At 52.0% G+C, this 19,967-nt stretch overlaps 2 protein-coding genes across 4 annotated transcripts; one reads left to right on the top strand and one right to left on the bottom strand.

The window, feature by feature from the left end:
- Nucleotides 1-2,881: 2,881 nt before the first annotated feature.
- Nucleotides 2,882-4,898, bottom strand: CIAO2B (cytosolic iron-sulfur assembly component 2B). Its single transcript, XM_081217270.1, has 5 exons — nucleotides 4,695-4,898; nucleotides 4,450-4,529; nucleotides 4,009-4,134; nucleotides 3,505-3,550; nucleotides 2,882-3,091 (listed from the first exon to the last, which is right to left on the bottom strand). The coding sequence occupies exons 1-5, from the start codon at nucleotides 4,834-4,836 to the stop codon at nucleotides 2,994-2,996; spliced, it is 492 nt and encodes a 163-aa protein (XP_081073396.1). The 5' UTR covers nucleotides 4,837-4,898; the 3' UTR covers nucleotides 2,882-2,993.
- A 34-nt stretch (nucleotides 4,899-4,932) lies between these two features.
- CES2 (carboxylesterase 2) lies at nucleotides 4,933-19,693 on the top strand. Of its 3 annotated transcripts, none has more exons than XM_081217269.1 (13): nucleotides 4,939-5,384; nucleotides 5,968-6,162; nucleotides 11,338-11,542; nucleotides 12,460-12,601; nucleotides 13,263-13,396; nucleotides 13,477-13,735; nucleotides 14,175-14,273; nucleotides 14,540-14,680; nucleotides 14,796-14,876; nucleotides 15,105-15,249; nucleotides 15,673-15,810; nucleotides 16,530-16,602; nucleotides 17,047-19,693. In XM_081217269.1, the coding sequence occupies exons 2-13, from the start codon at nucleotides 6,048-6,050 to the stop codon at nucleotides 17,231-17,233; spliced, it is 1,719 nt and encodes a 572-aa protein (XP_081073395.1). In that variant the 5' UTR covers nucleotides 4,939-5,384; nucleotides 5,968-6,047; the 3' UTR covers nucleotides 17,234-19,693. The 3 variants fall into 3 exon arrangements, 2 of the variants coding, with proteins under 2 accessions (XP_081073395.1, XP_081073394.1); XM_081217268.1 differs by having other exon boundaries at nucleotides 4,939-5,788; XR_014013816.1 differs by lacking the exons at nucleotides 15,673-15,810; nucleotides 16,530-16,602; nucleotides 17,047-19,693 and having other exon boundaries at nucleotides 4,933-5,788; nucleotides 14,540-14,705; nucleotides 15,105-15,220.
- The last annotated feature ends 274 nt before the right edge of the window (nucleotides 19,694-19,967 follow it).

Below are 19,967 nucleotides of genomic sequence, written 5' to 3'. Positions count from 1 at the left end.
ACAGGAATAATGTCTTCATGGGGGTTGTTATAAGATATAAATAACACAAAATGCAGAGGTAAGGTGGTTGGCACATGTCTGGCCTATAGTAATATCTCGATATGAACACTTTTTATCTTATTTTTAAATTTTATTTAGTTATTTTTTTGCGGTACACGGGCCTCTCACTGTTGTGGCTTCTCCCATTGTGGAGCACAGGCTCCAGACGCGCAGGCTCAGCGGCCATGGCTCACGGGCCCAGCCGCTGCGCGGCATGTGGGACCTTCCCGGACCAGGGCACAAACCCGTGTCCCCTGCATCGGCAGGCGGACTCTGAACCACTGCGCCACCAGGGAAGTCCTGAACACTTTTATTATCACCCTTAGTTGGACAGGACAGGTTGAGTGAATCCCTGGGCCCTCTCCTGCTTCTTCTTTCCTGCTTCTGCTCCATTCTCTCCAGAATGGTGGTCTGCCCAGGAGAGGGGCAGATGCAGATACCTCTCCCCTCTTCCCCATACCCACCTCTTCTCTGTGGGACCCCATGCCCTTCCCCTTCCCTCGGGTAGCAAAATGCTGCAAAGGCAACTTGGCTGGATTTCAGTATTCCCAGCCCTCCTTACACCACGCTCCCACGCCCCAGTTCTTCTGTTCTAAGTCTCAATTCATTCATTCCACTGACCTGTACTAAGTACCTACTACTGTGTGCCAGGCCCTTGTGCTTTGGGAATGATGATGAGCAAAAATGGACATAGCTGGGCCTGTTCGTACATGTCATCTAATCTCTGGGTCAGTCTCACTCAGTTATGATTTGTTGTTCCCATTTTGTAGACATGGTAACCGAGGCCTGAGAAGTCACAGGCCAGAAGCAGCACAGCCAGACACCCCTGGTGGAGGGCTTCAGGGACCTAAAACTTCACCCCACCCCTCCCACCCCCATGTTCTCAGACAGCAGCTGGGATTCCAGAAAGTTCCCCGGGCACTAGCCCAGGATTCACGAATGGTGTCCCTGCAGGCAGCTGTGGGCCACGCACAGATGAGTCAAGACTGACAAGGGGGCAATCTGATATGCCAGCTGGATATGAGCAGCTTGATGATCCTCGTCCACCGTGGCCTGGCTGCCAGGAGAGCCAGCTGAATGACTCAGTGACACCTGCCTTCCCCGTGACCTGCCACCCCCAGGTGAACACAGACACCACAGACATCTAGACACATCGGGCTGTCAGTGCAGAAGTACACACGTCGTAAAGCCTACAGCTGGGTATTGGTGGCTGGGGAGGCTCCCTGGGGCCTGCGGGGCCCTGGGTGGTCTCCTGCCTCTCTGGAGCACTGAGCTTCTTCATCTGTGGAAGTGGGAGGTACTCTGCCTGGAAGATCACCTGAAATGGTCCCAGATCCATTTTAAATCTCCAGAGCAGTCCTAAGCTATTGTGTCTCCCCACATCACACATGAAGAAACTGGGTGACATGGGTCGATGGCTTCACCCCTCTGAGCAGCCAGATCTTGGTCACTAGGTGGAGTTACTCCCGCCTGGAAGTGGGGGTTGGAGGTGGGCGTAGGCCCCTCCAGCTAGGCAACAGCACCCCCTGCCAGCTGAGCAGTACCTGCTGAACAGCTGAGGTTCCTCTGCTCCCTAACTGGAGGTCTTGGGGAGTCAGTTACTTATTCTAGAATCTTCTTTCATCTGCAAAACAGAGATGATAAAGAATAACAACTGCCACACAGGGCTGGCTTGAGGACTGACTGACTAGATAGTATATATAAAACCTTTGGCCAATGCCCACTCTCAGGACAGGTCCAATGTTGTCAGAAGGTCCCCAGATTTGCCAAGCGGCCAGGGTCCCTGCTGAGGCCTCTGCCCACCAGGTGGGCAAGTCTTCTTAATATCCGCATTTTTCCTCAGAGAAGGAAATGCAGGCAGGGGATTGTGACATTATGACTCCTGACTGGCTGATCCGAGGTCTAAGCCCCACGGTCTATCCTGGTGACCAACTGTGCTGGGCGAGGCAGAGGCCCCAGACCTGAGCACCTGGGGTGACATACATTTCCCAGGCTGCTGGTGGAGACAGTGCTTCAGATGGCTTTCAGCAGAGAAATCTGCTGGCACTGCCCTGACCAGGGGACCAAACTGAGCATCACCAACAGTGGGGACAAGCTGGCATCACACAGCTACTGGTGGATGCTAAGGATATATACAACACTCCTGGGCAAGGTTCTCACTAGTCAACTCAAACCTGAACTCAACCAACTTCTAGTTTATAGGAAACACAGTAGACAAAACAACAAATCAGACTGTGGGGCTTCTCCAGGACAACTCACCTGGGCTTTTCAAAATAGTCAGTGTCAAGAAAGATTAAAAGGTAGGGAGGCAGGGAGACAGTTCTAGAAGAGGCTAAAGAGAGATGACAACCAAATGCAATACACGAAACTTGACTGGAGCCTGACTTAAAAAACAACTATGAATGACATTTTGGGAGAAATTCATACATGCCTGGATATTAGATATTAGTGTCAGAGAACTGTTCATTCAGGGGCCAAAAAACAGTACTGTGGTTACAGGCTTATTCTTAGGACACACAGGATGAAGTACTGAGAAGTGAAGGGTCATGTGTCTGCAGCTTACTTTCAAGTATATTTATATTCTACACACATATAAATAAAACCAAAGCTGCAACATGTTAACAACTGTTAAATCTAGGTGGTGGGTATACAAAAGTGTTCACTACATTATTCTTTCAATTTTTTGGCATACTTGCAACTTTTCCTAATCAAACCATTGGGAGAAATTTAAAAAATGAACCAAACCTCATCGACCCAGCCTGTATAGGCACTCACTACCACCCCTATCCCAAACCCGGAGTGACCCCCACTGAGATGAAAGACTCTCAGGCATGCTGGGAAATGAATATAAATTAAGGTTTATTACAAAATGCAAAATGTTAGTTTCTTATTGTCAGTGGTTCAAGAAAACAAGGCCATGAGCCCTGCGTGGGGCTGGGAGCAAAAATTCAGGCTCAGGAGCGGGCTGATAGGCACTGGTTCACAACCTCCAGCAGGTGGGTGTTCTCTAGGGCGGCTGCCACCCGCTCTTTATCCGCAAGCTGCTTGTTCACTGGGTGGAAAGGAGAGAGTGGTGAAATATATTTATACCCCCACCAACAAAGCCCTCATGCCCCCGCCTTCCCAGGATCCCAAACCTTAGTCAGGCTACCCCAACCACCTGAGCCCACACCTACCCCACCTTCTTGTGACCCCTTCCCACCTGGCCACTCATGTCTGCTTTCTATACTATAAAGCCTGACAACCCTGGTCCCGTGTACTTAGGAGAGGGAGAGGGCGGGAGTGGGAGAACATGGTAAACACAGGACACTCAAGTCAGGCCAGCTTAGCTCTAGGCTGCCACCTCCACTGGGGAGTCACCCACCTAGTGCCAAGCCCCCAACCCTCCCTCTAATCTTGCCCTACAGACCACCATGGCAAGCAGGGAGCCTCCAGGCTAATGCCTCAACACCAGCCCATACTTACCTGCGTGCTCCGAGGCATGGGTCCCTGGTGTAATGTGCACGTCCAGCTGGGAGGGAGATAGGTGGGGCCTGAGCACTCACACACCTGTCTACCCCCTTTTCCCCTCTCCCCACTCACCACCTCCAGCTGATCCTTCTTCCTAATCATGCCTCTGGACTCCGGCCCTTCCATTACACCCCAAACCCACTCAAAGCCATTCCATCTCTACCCAAAGGACTGGCCAATTGCTACTGACTTAAAGGCCCACCTGCACCCCATCCCTGCTCCAAACTTATCTACAGCTCCCTACTGCCCTACCTGCCACACTCCTCACTACTTTTCTGCACTTTCCAGCTTGAGTCTTTATTCTTGTCCCATCCAATTGGAAAGCCTCCTCCCAGTTTTACCTCTGCTAGCTGGGATCCTTCCAGATCTCACTCTGATGTTCAAGTTCATGCTCTCCATGTCCTCCTCAGTAGCAGACACTCATGCCTGCCCCACTCCCAGGGCTCAGTTCCACCTTACCTTGAAACGCTGGGGAAGGGATCGCAGAAGCTTGACTTTGATGGACAGGCCAATAAGTGTGGCCATACTGCAGTGCGGAATGGTGGGTGTGAAGGCCACGGCCACTGTGCTCTCGGGATCGCTCACCTGGTTGGAGAGGTGGGATGTTAGGAGTCATGGCCCGTCCAGCCCATAGACCCTCTTCTTAGTTTGTTGCTTCAGGGAAGTCATCTAACCAGTATGGGTCTCAGTTTCCTCATCCATAAAATGGGGACACACACACACACACACACACACACACACCTGTTTCCTCATCCATAAAATGGGGACACACACACACACCCGTTTCAAAGATCCCCTGAGGAGTCCATGAGCTGAGAGAACGCTAGCACCCTGGTGCACAGCGGAGCCCTTCTGACTCTCCGGAACAAGTCGCTCCCCTGGACGCTGGGAGTGACTCACCTGAACCCGGACTTGCTCTACTACGTTCAATTCTTCTAGCGTCAGTGGATGCTCCGGGTCATTGATGGAGCGAATCAGATGTGCCAAGTGAAGGAAAGGGAACTCTGCGCCTCTGCCCACTCAGAACCCGCCCCCCCCCCGGGATTGCCCGGCCCTACTACAGCTCCACCGACTACTGGACATCACTTCATCCCACCACCTCCCAGGCCCCCGCGAACCCGCCCGCGCCCGGCAGCGGCGGATATCGAAGATCTCGCGCGCGTCGATGCTGTCTGGAACCTGCTCGTCCTCCTCGCCCGCGGTCACTGGCCGCTCCCCAGAGCGCTCGTAGATGAGGGGGTTAGCGTTCTCGAGGAGGCCGCCCCCCATCCCGCCGCCACCCACCATCGCGGAACTGCTGCCGGCAACTGTTGGCGGGCGCTTCCGCTCCTACGGTGCATTTCCGGGGAACGGGAAGGGGGCGTGGCGTGGCGTGGCGTGGCGACGGGGTAACGCGAGGGACACGCGGCCCTGCCGGTATGCCGCCTGCGGTTTGGGTGGAGGGGCTATCTCCGCGCGCTCTCTACGCGGATCCGAGAAAATGCCGAGCGCTCCAACAAAGACACAGAGAAGGGACCACGGTGTGCGAACCGGGAGGGTGCCTGACGGCGCAGGCCAAGGCTGGGGCACTGAAGACCCGTCTTGAGATTGAGCCAGGCGTACCGTCAGGCATCACTTCCTCCGAGAGGCCTGCCCCTTAGGCTGGGCGGGCGCCCAGAGTTGCCTCTGTCCTGGCACGGTTCACTGCGCTTCGGAACTTCCCAGTGACGCACGTGCAGCCCCCGCTGCACCCAGGGCCTGGGAGTGCTCTCCCCTTTACCTGCGTGCGGCCCTAAAGACGTTCTTCAAATGTTTGTCCAATGGATAAAGGACCGTGACCTCGATTTTGACGAGAGGTGGGGACAGGGAAAGACACGGGGTGGGGTTGAGGGTGTCCTTAAGATGAGTGCCACAATCAGGTGTGCATTTCAAAAGGCAGGCCTTTGCCGAGTAGGGAGGAGGGCCCACGGAGACCCTCAGACCAGGAACAATAGGGGGATGAAGGCGGGCCCAGGAAATCGATCCCCGAAAGCAAGGAGGAGTTTTCGGAATGAAGGGCCGTCAGACTTCCCTGCGTTTACTCGGGCGGTTCCTTTCACTCTGAACGAAGGTCGTTTTCATTTATCTGTCTATGGGAATCCTGATCCTGCACCTCCTCAAGGAAGCTCTCCTGGTTTCTCCAATCACAGCTTATTGCTTCCTCTCTCTCCCCCTCGGAACACACTTGTCGGGCCTGTGACTATAAGGACACTGAACGCAGGTTTGTGGAGAGGGTTCTTGGTATTGCGGAGGGGCTGCAGAAGCCTCAAGGTCCCTGCGGAGGAGGCCCAAGAGGACAGAGGGGAAGCGGCTGTGCTAGCCCCTACCTGCCACTGGCCTTTGCCCGTTCTGTCCCGCTTTCCTGCCAAAGCCATCTTTCCCCGCCTACTCCCTTCCCAGTGCAAAGTCCAGGCCTGGGCGAGGCACTCAATCGTCGATGGCTGGATGCGTCCCTGCGCAGCCTCTTGGTGAAAAGCAGCATGTCCGCCGGTAGTGCAAAAAAGACCTGTGAGCCCACGATGCAGCTGGACCGACTTCACGAGCGGCTGAGAGCCGTGGCCTTCGGGGTCCTGCTTCTCCTTGTCCCGGGCCAGGGTGAGGCTCCGACGCGGGGCGGCAGGGACCAGGGTAGGATTTGCCAAATTCTGCAGAGGCAGGACCTGAGGCTGCGGGAGGAAAGGCGTCCGGGAGGTGGGAGCCGGCGGAGAGTTCCAGCACCAGAACCGTGTGAGGGATACGACGCCATCTCTGCGCCCCCTGAGGCGCAGAGAGAATTTGGGCCGCCCCAAGTCGCACTACCCCAAGGCACAAGCAGGCCCTAGGGGCTCTGAGCAGCGCGGGGCGGGCTGGGGAGTTATTTGGGACATTTCCCTGCGAGTGATTGTGGTGGAGCTGGTGCTGACGGGGGTAATAACAACAATAATTATACCTTCCCGCCACCATTTGGCTCTGAGTGTTTCGCCCTTGGCCAGAGGGGTGTCCTGACACCACTGAGCAGCTCTCCACAGGAGCCCTGGGCAAGGTTACTGGCTCAGCCTACAGAAGCCCCCATCCCCCGGCCACCACATCCTACTATCAGACAGACTTCCATGTGCTTCTCTTCACCCCGTGCACCCACCCCGAGTGAGGGCAGGTCTTGACCTCCAGGGCAAAGGTGATCTCTCTTTCTGCCAGCCCTTATTGGTAGCCTTCATAGCTTACGCTATGTGGGCATGGTACCTGGGCACAGCTCCAGCTCCTGTGCCCCCTCTTTTTTTAAAAAAAGATTTATTTATTTGGCTGTGCCAGGTCTTAGTTGCAGCACGCTGGATCTTCATTGCCTTGTGCAGGATCTTCCTTGCAGCATACGGGATCTTTAGTTGCAGCACATGGGATCTTTTAGTTGCAGCATGTGGGATCTAGTTCCCTGACCAGGGATCGAACCCACACCCCCTGCATTGGGAGTGTGGAGTCTTAACCACTGGGCCACGAGGGAAGTCCCCTGTGCTCCTCTTGAAGGGCGTGATCCTCTAATCCAAACGGGCTCTGCCTGTGGGACCTGACTATCATCTCCCTTCCCAGTCGAATCTGCCTGGGTAGCGTCCACACTCATCACTACCCCGAGGCCCAACCCATCGTGCTTCTGCCCTTGCCCCTTGCTCACCAGGCTCTAAGAGGTCACCAGAACCTTCCAGCGCCACGATCTGCGAGGCCTCACTGATGCCTCTTTCTAAAAATGTTGCTATGTTGGATGGGACCCACTTTCAGAAAAGAAGAACTGGCAAACACAGATGATGGGTCTGACCCTCTCCTGTCCCACTCCGTCCTGGCTTATAGGCAGGGACCATCTAGGTCCCCAGGGCCTTCCACACACTAACCAGGAGTTTACCCAAGAATGGATGTGTGCATGCATCCTTGGTTTTCACCCAAATGGTCACACATTGCCTCCCTTTTTGGTCCCTGGCTTTTCCACTTCCTGACACAGGGAGTGACCTCTCCACACGCCCACATGGTAGAACTTAGTCATATTGTTTAATGAAAGGGCTTCTCTTCAAGGAGGAAGCATCCTTGATGTAACTAGCCTCTGATCAGGAACATTTTAGCAGGTTTTGTCTTTTGCTATAACAAACATCAAGCATTAAAGGTCGGTGGAGGCAGTGAATTACATGGGCAGACGTTACATCCCACAAAGGACTTACGTAGACAGCGTGTTCCTCGGGAGAAGCATGAGTCTTCTGACTTGGAAAGGCATTGTTCAATTGCCCTCTGTGGAGCATGTGAATAGCTGCTAACTCCGACCTCACCCACACCAGGTGTCGTCAGGCGCATTCATCCAAGTTAACCTAATGGGTGTAGGGTAGTATAGTTCCATAAGGATGTTTTTTTGTTTTCTTTCTTTTTTTTTACTTTTTATTATGAAACCAGGCTCAAATCTGCCAAATTCTGCAGAAGCAGAGCCTGAGCCTGCAGGAGGAAAGGCACCAGGGAGGTGGGAGCCAGTGGAGATAACACCAGGGAAATTGGGAGCCTGACTGGATACCTTCCTGCGCCCTGAGGCACAGAGAGGGTCAGGACTGCTGTACCATGATCTACCTTTAACAGTTATCAAGACCTGGGCAACTTAGTTTTGTCTGGATTAGCACCTCTCCTTTGCACCATTATTTGAAGCAAATTCCAGACATCGTATCACCTGTAATTTTTTTTATCATGTCCTACTAAAAGAAGAAATATATGTCTGTCATAATTTCTTAATGTAATCAAACATCTAGTCAAATATTCTTTTTTTTTTTTTTTTTTTTTTGCGGTACGCGGGCCTCTCACTGTTGTGGCCTCTCCCGTTGCGGAGCACAGGCTCCGGACGCACAGGCTCAGCGGCCATGGCTCAGGGGCCATGGCTCAGGGGCCTTGCCGCTCCGCGGCATGTGGGATCTTCCCGGACCGGGGCACAAACCCGTGTCCCCTGCATCGGCAGGCAGACTCTCAACCACTGCGCCACCAGGGAAGCCCCAAATGTTCTTATTTCATATTATCTCATTGATATTTATGACTTTTTTAAAACCATGATTTAAACAAGGTTCTTACTTTAAACATTAGTAGATGTGCTTTTTTAAATAACAGATTTGAGATATAATTCACATGGCATAACTTTTACCCATTTAAAGTGGTTTTTAGTATATTCAGAGTTTACCACATCAATTTCCCTTTCCCCAACATTTCTGTCTCTATGAATACACCAATTCTGGAAGTATAAATGAAATAATCCAATATGTGGTCCTTTGGGACTGGCTTTTTTCACTTAGCGTATTTTCAAGCTTCATCCGTATTGTAGCATGTTCGGTACTTCTTTTTATTGCTGAATAATATTCCATTGTATAGATATGGTACATTTTATCAATCCATTTATCAGTTGATGGACGTTTGGATTGTTACCACTTTTTGGCTATTATAAATAATCCTGCTATGAACACTCATACACAGGTTTTTTTGTGGACATATGTTTTCAGTTCTCTTGGGTTTATACCTAGGAGTGGGATTGCTGGGTCCTGTGGTAACTCTATGTTTAAACTTTTTAAAAAGTAATTAATTAATTAATTAATTAATTTTTGGCTGTGTTGGGTCTTTGTTGCTGTGTGCGAGCTTTCTCTAGTTGTGGCGAACAGAGGCTACTCTTCGTTGCGGTGCAGTGGGTTCTCTTGTTGCGGAGCACAGGCTCTAGGCACACGGGCTTCAGTAGTTGTGGCATACAGGCTCAGTAGTTGTGGCACACGGGCTTAGTTGCCCCGCGGCATGTGGGATCTTCCTGGACCAGGGCTTGAACCCGTGTCCCCTGCGTTGGCAGGCGGATTCTTAACCACTGCGCCACCAGGGAAGTCCTATGTTTAACCTTTTGAAAAACTACCAGGGTGTTTTCCAAAGCGCCTGCACCATTCTCCCTTCCCACCGGCAATATACAAAGGTTCCAGTTTTTCCACATCCTTTCCAACATTTATTATTATCTATCTTTTTGAAGTATTTCATGAGTCTCTTTCAATCTTCAGATTCCTCCTCTGCCTCTTTTATTTTTCTTGTAATTTTGTTGAAGAAACCAGTTTGTTCTGGAGAGTATCCCAGAGTTTGAGGGTTTTTTTTGTTTTTGTTTTTCCTGAAGTATAGTTGATTTATAATGTTGTGTTAGTTTCAGGCATACAGTAAAGTGGTTCAGTTATATATATTATATATTCAGAATGTTTTCCCTTATAGATTATTACAAGATATTGAGTATAGCTCCCTGTGCTATACAATAGGTCTTTGTTGGTTATTTTATATATAGTACTGTGTTTGTGTTAATCCCCAAATCCTAATTTATCCCTCCCCACTTTGTCCCTTTGGTAACCATAAGTTTGTTTTCTATGTCTCTGAGTCACTGTTTTGTAAATAAGTTCATCTGTATCATTTTTTTTAGATTCCACATATAACAGAGTTTGGGTCTTGCTGATTACATCCCTAGGGTGTCTTAACTGTTTCTCTGTCCCCTGTATGCCCGTAAACTTGTATTTATATTCCAGAGGCTTGATCAGATTCAGATTTTAGGTTTTGCTTTGTTTTGTTTGGGGACAAGACTACTTCATATGTGGTGCAGTGGACTTCCAACAGAAAACATACAATGTCTGATTGTCTTGCTTTTTGTGACAAAATAAGTTGTTGACATCACAGTCAGATTTCAATGTGCATTTCTCTTAGCATGAGTGAGATGAACATCTCCTCATTTGTGTAAGAGCCGTTTACTGGTATTCCTTATTCTGTCTGAACATATTCTTTCACCGTTTGATATTCTTTCACCAAATATGCATAGCTGGCATATTTCTTATTCATTTATAGAAATTCTTTATCTATTAAGAATATCAGCTCTGGGCTTCCCTGGTGGTGCAGTGGTTAAGAATCCGCCTGCCAATGCAGGGGACACGGGTCCGAGCCCTGGTCCGGGAAGATCCCACATGCCATAGAGCAAGTAAGCCCGTGTGCCACAACTACTGAGCCTGCGCTCTAGAGCCCGTGAGCCACAACTACTGAAGCCCATGCACCCAGAGCCCGTGCTCTGCAACAAGAGAAGCCACCGCAATGAGAAGCCCGTGCACCAAAATGAAGAGTAGCCTCCGCTCTCCACAACTAGAGAAAGCCCACGCGCAGCAACGAAGACCCAACGCAGCAAAAAATAAATTAATTAATTAAAAAAACGAAAAAAAGAATATCAGCTCTTTCTCTGTTAGGGGACTTTCATTCTCTTCCTGCCTCCCTGATCCCCACAGCAGGGCGGGCTGTGCTTTTTGTGTTCTAGACACAGCTGCCCTTCTCGTTGTAGTTCTCCTCATACTCTCACTCTTTGTTTGGAGGATAATTTCTCTATGTCATTCTTGCCACCTAGAGTGTGAGATCCTTAAGGACAGGAATCTTGTCTGTCCGATTCCCACAGTTCTCCTACTGTCTCCTAGGACCTGGCACACAGTGAGTAGAAAGGACACTCTCACCCCATCAAGCTCATTTGTTACTATTTATTTGAGGCTAAACTATGGGGCTAAACCATGGTGCCGAGCCCCAAGGAGCCTCAGTGAGCATGGTGGAAAAGGCTGGGGCCGTGGAGGCAGTTGGGGGTGGGGGGCGCAGAGTTACAGGCAGGAAATCTGTAAAGCAAGTGTTTGTAGATCAGTGTCCCTCGAGCTGAGCTGAGGACAGGAAGGAGGTGGCAACATCAACAGTCTGGGAGGGCAGCTAAATGGGGAGACCCAACCCTGACGTCCATCTCTCTGCCCGCAGGCCAGGACTCTGACAGCCCCGTGCGGACCACGCACACGGGCCAGGTGCGGGGGAGCCTCGTGCATGTGAAGAACACTGATGTGGGGATCCACACCTTCTTCGGAATTCCCTTCGCCAAGCCACCTCTAGGGCTGTTGCGGTTTGCGCCTCCGGAGCCCCCGGAATCTTGGAGTGGTATAAAGGATGGGACCTCCCACCCAGCCAAGTAAGCAGGGGGTCCAGGGAACTCTAAGCCCTGGGATAGAGGGTACTCTGAGCTCTGGGCCAGGCTGCAGTTGTCATTTCATGTCATTTCAAAACAACCAGTTTTCCCTCTGAGTTTGGTGGATTTTCACATGCATTTTTCTGATGAGCATGCAGGGGCTTGAAAGGGTGAAGTAACTTTCCCAGACTGAGGGCTTAGCACTCAAAGAGCATTAGCTTCACAAGCTGAAGGGACGAGCAGAGACACACAACTCCCTAGGTTCTAGTTGTGACAAGTGATCTCTGCCACCAGAGGAGGTATCTCTGGGAGAGGTTTGAACCTTGTAGGAGCTCCTGACTCTAGCAGCAGACACTGTAGATCCCTGAGGAGCAGAAGACCCCGCTCTGCACAGTCACTGTGCCAACAGACAGGGCCAGATGCCATTGACCAAGGGGCGTGTATATGTTCTTGAAACTGGAAACTGTGGGAGTGATGAGGTTCCCTGAGAGTCTGACTTGGGATGAGGGATGTCCCACTGCCCTTCTCATGAGAAATTAATCCATTCCTTTTGGCAGCACATGTATACAGGCTACTCCCCTGTTCCAGGTCTGCCTGAGTACAGTGAGAGGGTGGTGAATGTCACCACATGCAACCAATCGTTCTCATAGAGACCCTCCAGAGTCAAGATTTCTCAGCCTCAGGAGGATTGATATCCAAAGCCCTCATAAGCTTGAGGCCTCCTGGAAGACTAGGCTCCATCCCAGCTTCCCCAGAGTCTGTGGCCTGTAGCTTGGTGCAAAGGGGCTTTAGGGAGGGATCACATGTGAGTGAGGTATCAGAGGAAGTGGGACTAAGGGTAGTTGAGAGCATATCTGGGCCCAGGATCTGGTTATGGCCACAGCATGGCCCCAGGACTGACTGCCTGCCACGGTCACCAGGTGTCTGCAGGACTTCGCTAGCACGAAAGAAATGACTCTGAAACTACTGAATGTGACCCTGCCTTCTACCTCCATGTCTGAAGACTGCCTGTACCTCAACATCTACACACCTGCCCATTCCCATGAGGGCTCTAACCTGCCTGTGAGTGCCAGGCCACAGCTGGCTAAGGGGTGGGAGGGCATTTCTTCTGCAGAAGATTTAAAAGAACAAGATCAGCCTGGGCCCCACTGCAGGGTGGACCCTGTTAAGAAGCTTCTTACTATCAGATCCAAGAGAGTCTTTCTTACCCAGCATGGGTGGCTGATGCCTGGGCACAGGGTCACAGAACCCTGGCTGCTCCCAGACATCAGAAACTGTGGCCCTGGTTGGGACCCAGGACCTATACCCAACCAACTCATACCCAGGACCCACTCAGGTGCTGAGGGATGCACTCTGAGGTGGCCGGAGATCCCAGCCATGGATTATCTGTTGGGCCAATGAGAATAGAGTACACTTTTAATTAATGTGCGTGCATGTGGGGTGATCAGAGAGACATCCCTTTTCTTTGCATGTCAGAGAGGGTTCTGGGAGAAGTGGAGCCGGGCTTTGGTATGTGGGACGGACCTCAGAGTGTGGGAGGCCCGGTTCTCCTGATAGAACTTGGGTTGCCTTCAGCCCAGGTCATGAAGACACCACTTTGTCTTGCTGGAGTGTCCCTGTGGTTAGGAGGACAGAGCCAAAGTGGTGGTTAGTTTAGGTAGCAGCTCTGGTGGGGTTTGGGCTTGGTGGGAGCCCTATGGTATCTGTGCCTTGGATTCGCTAGGTGATGGTGTGGATCCATGGTGGTGGATTTGTCGTGGGCATGGCTTCCATGTATGACGGCTCTGCTCTGGCGGCCTTTGAGGACGTGGTGGTGGTCGTTATCCAGTACCGCCTGGGTTTGCTGGGCTTCTTCAGGTGAGACTGGGGCTGGGCTCGGCAACGCAGGCTGATGGAGCCAGGACAGTCCCATGACCCTCATCCCTGCCACCTCTCAGCACTGGAGACAAACACGCAACTGGCAACTGGGGCTACCTGGATCAAGTGGCCGCACTACGCTGGGTCCAGCAGAATATCGTCTACTTCGGAGGCGACCCTGACCACGTCACCATTTTTGGCGCGTCTGCGGGTAGCATAAGCGTGTCTTTGCATGTTGTGTCCCCCATGTCCAAAGGACTCTTCCACTGTGCCATCATGGAGAGTGGCGTGGCCCTGCTGCCCGGCTTCACCACCAACTCATCTGACGTGGTCTCCACAGTGAGTGACCTCAACCGTGGGAAGCCCAGACCTGCTGCCCCATCTCTTACCTCTCAGCCTCCATTACTCAGTCTGTTAAATGGGGATAACAAGGCCTCCCCTGCCATCAGAGGACCTTGGAAACAGCCACCTATCTGGGGATTGTTCAAGGGTCAGAATTCACAGACCTCTGTCAGCGCAGAGGCTGAGTACATTCTGTGGCCCACAAGACTGCTGCGCTGGGGGCCCCCATCATAGGCAGGACCATCTAGGCAGGTGGGATGGCCCCCCTGGCAGAGTCCTCTGAGCATCAGGGAAGTTGGAACAATTTCAAAACTGTAGGAATCCATTCACAATACTCTGTGAGATTTGGGGTACACCTGCCTCCAACTGGGGCACTGGGCAAACCTCTCTCCCCTACCTGGAAGCATGAGCCAGCCGCTGCCTGGTCTCTTTACAGGTGGTGGCCAACCTGTCTGCCTGTGGCCAGGCTGACTCAGAGGCCCTGGTGGACTGCCTGCGGCGCAAGAATGAAGAGGAGATTCTGGCCATCAACAAGGTTTGACCGATGGACATGGCTGTGGAGGGAAGGCTCCAGTAGGGGGCAGGCAAGCCTGGGTGCCCTTCATCCTCCCTGGGCAAGTTACTGTAGCTCCTCATCTTGGTGTCCTCACAGCCCTGGATGGGAAATCGAGGCCAGGCCATGCTGAGGCAGGTATAGGACCTGCCGGGGTGGGTGTGAGCATTCTGGGACAAGCCAAGAAGGGGTGGAAGATGTCTGCGGCATCAGAAAGTGTCTGCAACCTGACCTTGAGTGTCCCTTAGCCCTTCAGCATCATCCCTGGCCTGGTGGATGGGATCTTCCTGCCCAAGCACCCCCAGGAGCTGCTGGCCTCTGCCGACTTGCACCCTGTCCCCAGCATCATTGGTGTAAACAGTGATGAGTACAGTTGGATCATCCCCTCGGTGAGGCCCACTCCCAAGCCTCCAGGTGCGGGGGAGCCCATCCAGTGGGAAGGCCTCGGGGCTTCGTAGCTCCAGGCCCATCGTATCTCCAATTCGAGACTCCCCCACCACCCAGGTCGTGAACAATTCTGACACCCAGAAGGAAATGGACAGAGAGACCATAAAGGATGGCTTGCAGAAAATATTAACAATGACGGTGAGGTTCCTGGGGACCTGCCCACATGGGGAGGGGGCTCCTTTCCTATCCCAAGGCACGGGAAGTCCAGCCCCCAGATATCCTGTGCATGCAGCACCCCTCACCCAGAGCTTGGCCCCTTTCCCCGATTCCCTATCCCATCCCAGGATCCGTCTCCCGGTCCTGCCTCTGCTGCGTCCCGGCCCCGCCAGCCTGCCTAACCTGCCTCTTCCTGATCCCCTGGCGCAGATGATGCCACCTGAGTTTGGTGACCTGTTGATGGAGGAGTACATAGGGGACAGTGAGGACCCCCAGACCCTCCGAATCCAGTTCCATGAGATCCTGGGGGACTGCATCTTCGTGATCCCTGCACTCCAACTAGCAAAGTTGCAGTGTGAGTACATCTGCACTAAGGCCGGACTGGCTGGGGGCGGCTCAGAGCTGCAGGTGCCAGATGAGGTCTACTGGTGTCCAAAACCTAGCCCATGTCTATTTATTGGTGCCCGGCACTTGATATCCTTCATCGTGGTAGATCCACATGGCTAGTCTAAGAGACAGACATTTACCCCCTTTTACGGAGGAGGAAACAGGTTCAGTGACCTTCAGTGACTTGCCTAAAACCATAGCCTAGGAAGTTCCAAGGCCACAATTTGAACCCAGCCCCTTCCCACTGCCCTTGCTCCAGCCTGGGGCTCCTCCACCCCATTGTCCAGATTCCAACCAGCTTTGGACTTAGCTATGTCATCACCATGGGGGATGCAAGAAAGATCCGGGTGAGGGGCCGCCAGGTCACGGCCCGTCTTCCCCACCTCCTCAGGTTCCTACGCCCCTGTCTACTTCTACGAGTTCCAGCATCAGCCCAGCTTCTTCAAGGATGTCAGGCCGAGCTATGTGGGGGCAGACCATGGAGATGAGGTTCACTTCGTCTTCAGAAGTCTTTTCGGGAACCGCCACAGTGAGTCTTCCTAGGTGGGGGTCCCTCAGAGGCTCCTCATTCCCAGGATGTGGGATGGGACATTGGCTAAGGCCCTGAGTGAGGGTGATTGCCCTCACTGTACAGACGAGGAAACGGAGGCTCAGAGGGAGGAGGGGATCAGGTGTCCAAGATCTGACAGCTAGAAAGATTGAGCTTGAATTGGAGTCTAGCATTCTTCAGACTGGAACCCGTGTTCCCTCCACCTCTCCCCACCCTGACCTTGGGTTTCTGCCATGGGTGCAGAGGGGGTGTTTGAAAGGCCTCTTTCTTTCTTCCTTCCTTCCTCCCTCCCTTCCTTCCTTCCTTTCTTTCTTTCTTTCTTCCTTTTTTTCTTTCTTTCTTTCTTTTCTTTCCTCCCTCCCTCCCTCCTTTCTTTCCTCCTTCCTTCCTTTCTCTCTCTCTTTCCCTCCCTTCCTTCATGCCTTCCTTCCTTGATTTCTTTCTTTTTCATATTTATTTCTTAAATGGCCTTCTGCTCTCAGAAGAAGGGAGCCTTCTGGGTCAGGGATGAGCCCAGTGTTGGGTCAGCCAGAGGCCGGGATGAATATATGGGGTTTGGGCAAGGAGAGGGCCTGGGGAGCGGGCAGAGAGCCAGGCCTTGGGATGGCAGGGAGGAGCCTGGGATGGGGTGAGGGAGAATGACCCACAAGCCGGACTGGAGTTGCCCTGACCTGGACCCTTGTCCTCTTGCTCTGTAGTCCAACTCACTGAGGAGGAGGAGCTGCTGAGCAGGAAGATGATGAAGTATTGGGCCAACTTTGCTCGAAATGGGTGAGATGTCACACTCCTACTTTAACCTCCACGGTGGGGAGGGCAGGGCTTGAGCCCATCCTGGGCTCCCCTTGTCTGTGGTGACTTCATTAGCGGATGTGTCCTTAATTGCATGGCAGCCCCCTCCCCAGCTCCAGGACCTGCCTGGACAGAAAGGGGCCTTATGGGTGCTGGACACTCATTCCATCTTGGGGTGACCAGGATGGGGGGTGACAGTGCTGTTATCCGCAGAGCCTCCCTCTATCAGGAAGGGACAGAGGCCGCCCTGTCCCCTGCGGAGCTGACGCTCTGGTGGGAGGTAGTTTCTTTCCTCCTTCTGGAACCCCACCCCCATTCCCCAAGCTTGTTTGGCTGCCTTGCCTGACCCCAGTCAGGGTGCTCTGTCTGGGCTGGGTAGGGCTCAGAGTGACCTTCACACTGCCCCACGGGAGGGCATGTCTACAGGAACCCCAACGGCGAGGGTCTGCCCCACTGGCCTGTGTTCAACCAGGAGGAGCAGTACATGCAGCTGAACACGCAGCCTGCAGCGGGCCGAGCCCTGAAGGCCCACAGGCTCCAGTTCTGGACGAAGACCCTACCCCAGAAGATACAGGAGCTAATGGAGGCCAAGGAGAAGCACACAGAACTGTAGCTCCCTGCGTCTGGGGTGGGGAGGGCTTGAGTGTAGGTGGGGGTCTGCCGGATGTGCCCACACACACCCAGTGAGGAGCCAGTAGTTTTTTCCTTCATTCACATAGCCATTCATTCATTCATTCATTCATTCATTAGTCTACCCATCCATCCATCCAGCAAACATTGAAGAACCTACTGCCTGATGTCAGTTCCCAAGCCTGCCATGGGTCCTCTCTTGTTAGTCACGATCCATAAACCCTCCCAGGAAGCTGGATGAGCAAACCCCAGTGGAAGTTTACCTTCCTCAGCACCCCACTGGGCCCTGGGCCCCATCCTCCCTCCCTCACCTCCACTCCCTCCCCACCCTCTCTCCTCTCCCGCTGAAGGAAGGTGCTTTGGGGCATGTCGCCCACACTTGGCTCTCAGCAAGGCCCCCATGCTTTCCATCTGTCAATGGCCAATAGGAAGCCTGGATACCAGGAGCCTGGGAGCTCCGAGGTCTCAGCCCCGCTGAGGCTCCCAACTACTTAGAATGTAAATGTCCCTGTCCCCACTCATTGTCCTCCTAGGTTAAGTGCCGCCTATCATTGACATTTAAACAACCTACTCATTCACTTATCAGTGTCCCACGGAGGTAACTGACCCCATTTTCTGTAGGAACTCGGAGTGGGCTTGTCCATGGGTCCCTGGAGCCTGGACCAGCTGCCCAGTGGCCAGGAGAAGCAGGCAGGCTCCTCAGTCACTGCCTCCGGAAGTTTGTCTTCATTCTCAGTGGTTCTGCAGACACTGTAGGGCCCAAACTTTACATGACTGTAGCACATCCATGAGGATGTTTATCTGTGGGATGTTTCCTGGATGTAGCACTGAGGGGTCAGAAGATCCAGGCATATCTAGGGGAAGAGACTCTTGTCGGCTGGCTCCCAAGGGCCTCTTCATCCAGGGAGGTCTCCTTTGCCTTTTAGAATTCCCCTTGCTACCCTGCCACCCTCCCCCCGCCCCCTCTGCTGAGCATTGCCCAGCTCACCAACTCACTGTGGGTATCCACATGATTAGTTTTCCTACTTATCTCATTGTTTTCCCCAAACTTTTATTCCCCCTGCACCATCTCCCCCCCACAAAAAAATACCCTATCTTACATTTTATCTCAACATGCAAAGGTACCAATTATGTTCACTTTGCCTGTTTGTGCCACCAAAGCACTTTCTCTCTATCATTAAGAAGCTGTATCCCTCTTCTCATAGATCCAGGACTCCCTATCTCTGACCCTCTGGGCGCCAGGTTTCCCAGGAGGAAGGTCCCCCTTCTTTCTGCCCCACCGTAGAGCCTCCTGAAGTTGGGCTTGAAGGCTGGAGATTCCTGCGTTGCCAACTATGGCCACCAGATGACAGACTAGCATAACCTTAAGCTTGAGATGAACAACTCTGGAGCCGGAAGGAGCTTTCCTTCTAAAGAACACTGCCTGGTGCTAATGCTTCCCCACCCCACCGCCCACCCGCATCCTGAAAGCATTTATTGAGCACCTGTGGCATGCATGCCTCTGTTTTTCAGTCCTGCATATGCACAGTACACTTCCCAAAAGTGGATTCCCAGAACTAGTTTTAGTTAATCTTATTTTTTTAACAGCTTTATTGTGGGACCATTTACATACAATCAAATTCACCCATTTTAGGTGTACAGTTTGATAAATTGGGATAAATGTATAAGACAACCACCATCACATCGAGTTTTAGGATGCATCCTTTGCTCAGAAAAGTGCCTTTAGGGACTTACCTAGTGGTCCAGTGGTTAGGACTTTGCCTTCTGATGTGGGGGGTGCGGGTTTGATCCCTGGTCAGGGAGCTGGGATCCCACATGCCTCGTGGCCAAAAAAGCCAAAACATGAAATCGAGGCAATATTGTAACAAATTCAATAAAGACTTTAAAATGATCCACATCAAAAAAATAAAAAATCTTTGGGGCTTCCCTGGTGGCGCAGTGGTTGGGAGTCCACCGACCGATGCAGGGGACACAAGTTCGTGCCCCGGTCTGGAAAGATCCCACATGCCGCAGAGCGGCTGGGCCCGTGAGCCATGGCCGCTGAGCCTGCGCGTCCGGAGCCTGTGCTCTGCAACGGGAGAGGCCACAACAGTGAGAGGCCCGCGTACCGCAAAAAAAAAAAAAAAAAAAAATCTTAAAAAAAAAAAAGTTCCTTTATGCCACTTTGCACTGCCCTGACCCTGGTCCCTCACAACCACTAAATTGCTTTCTGTTGCTATAGTTTGCCTTTTCTAAAATGTCATAGAAATGAAATCTTTTTTTTTACCAGCTTCTGTCTCTTAGCATAATGTTTTTGAGATTCAACTAGTAGTTCTCTTTTCTTGCTGAATAGTATTCCATATATGACATGCCACATTTTATCCATTCTTCCATTGATGGACATCTGAGTGATTTCTATTTTTTGGCTATTTTCAATAAAGTTGCTATGAACATTTTCAGACAAGTCCTTGTGTGGACATATGCTTTCATTTTGTAAATAGTAAATAGCTAAGAGTGGAATCACAGGGTGATATGGAGAGTGTATGCTTAACTTTTAAAGAAAGTGCCAAACTGTCTTCCAAATTGACTGTTCCATTTTTGCACGCCCACTGGCCATATTGGTGGGGTCCAATTGCTCCAGATCCTCGCCAACACTTGGTCTTATCAGTCTTTTACATTTGATTAATTTAATGGGTATGTAGTGGCATCTCATTGTGGTTGGTTAACTGCCTCTCTCT

Source organism: Mesoplodon bidens, assembly GCF_964165515.1.
Source record: "Mesoplodon bidens genome assembly, chromosome: 18".
NCBI classification, from domain to species: Eukaryota; Metazoa; Chordata; class Mammalia; order Artiodactyla; family Ziphiidae; genus Mesoplodon; species Mesoplodon bidens.
Note: the sequence above shows the minus strand (reverse complement) of the source record. Positions and strands in the feature narration are given on the sequence as shown.

What these genes read in the sequence shown, in the direction of transcription:
- CIAO2B (XM_081217270.1), bottom strand. Translation starts at nt 4,836, where the DNA reads ATGGTGGGTGGCGGCGGGATGGGGGGCGGCCTCCTCGAGAACGCTAAC. An exon ending in CCCTTCCCCAGCGTTTCAAG is followed by an intron (nt 3,551 to 4,008) that starts GTAAGGTGGAAC and finishes TCTCCCTCCCAG; the next exon opens with CTGGACGTGCACATTACACC. An exon ending in CCATGCCTCGGAGCACGCAG is followed by an intron (nt 3,092 to 3,504) that starts GTAAGTATGGGC and finishes CTTTCCACCCAG; the next exon opens with TGAACAAGCAGCTTGCGGAT.
- CES2 (XM_081217268.1), top strand. Translation starts at nt 5,338, where the DNA reads ATGTTTGTCCAATGGATAAAGGACCGTGACCTCGATTTTGACGAGAGG. An exon ending in TCTCCTTGTCCCGGGCCAGG is followed by an intron (nt 6,163 to 11,337) that starts GTGAGGCTCCGA and finishes CTCTGCCCGCAG; the next exon opens with GCCAGGACTCTGACAGCCCC. An exon ending in ATGAGGGCTCTAACCTGCCT is followed by an intron (nt 12,602 to 13,262) that starts GTGAGTGCCAGG and finishes TGGATTCGCTAG; the next exon opens with GTGATGGTGTGGATCCATGG.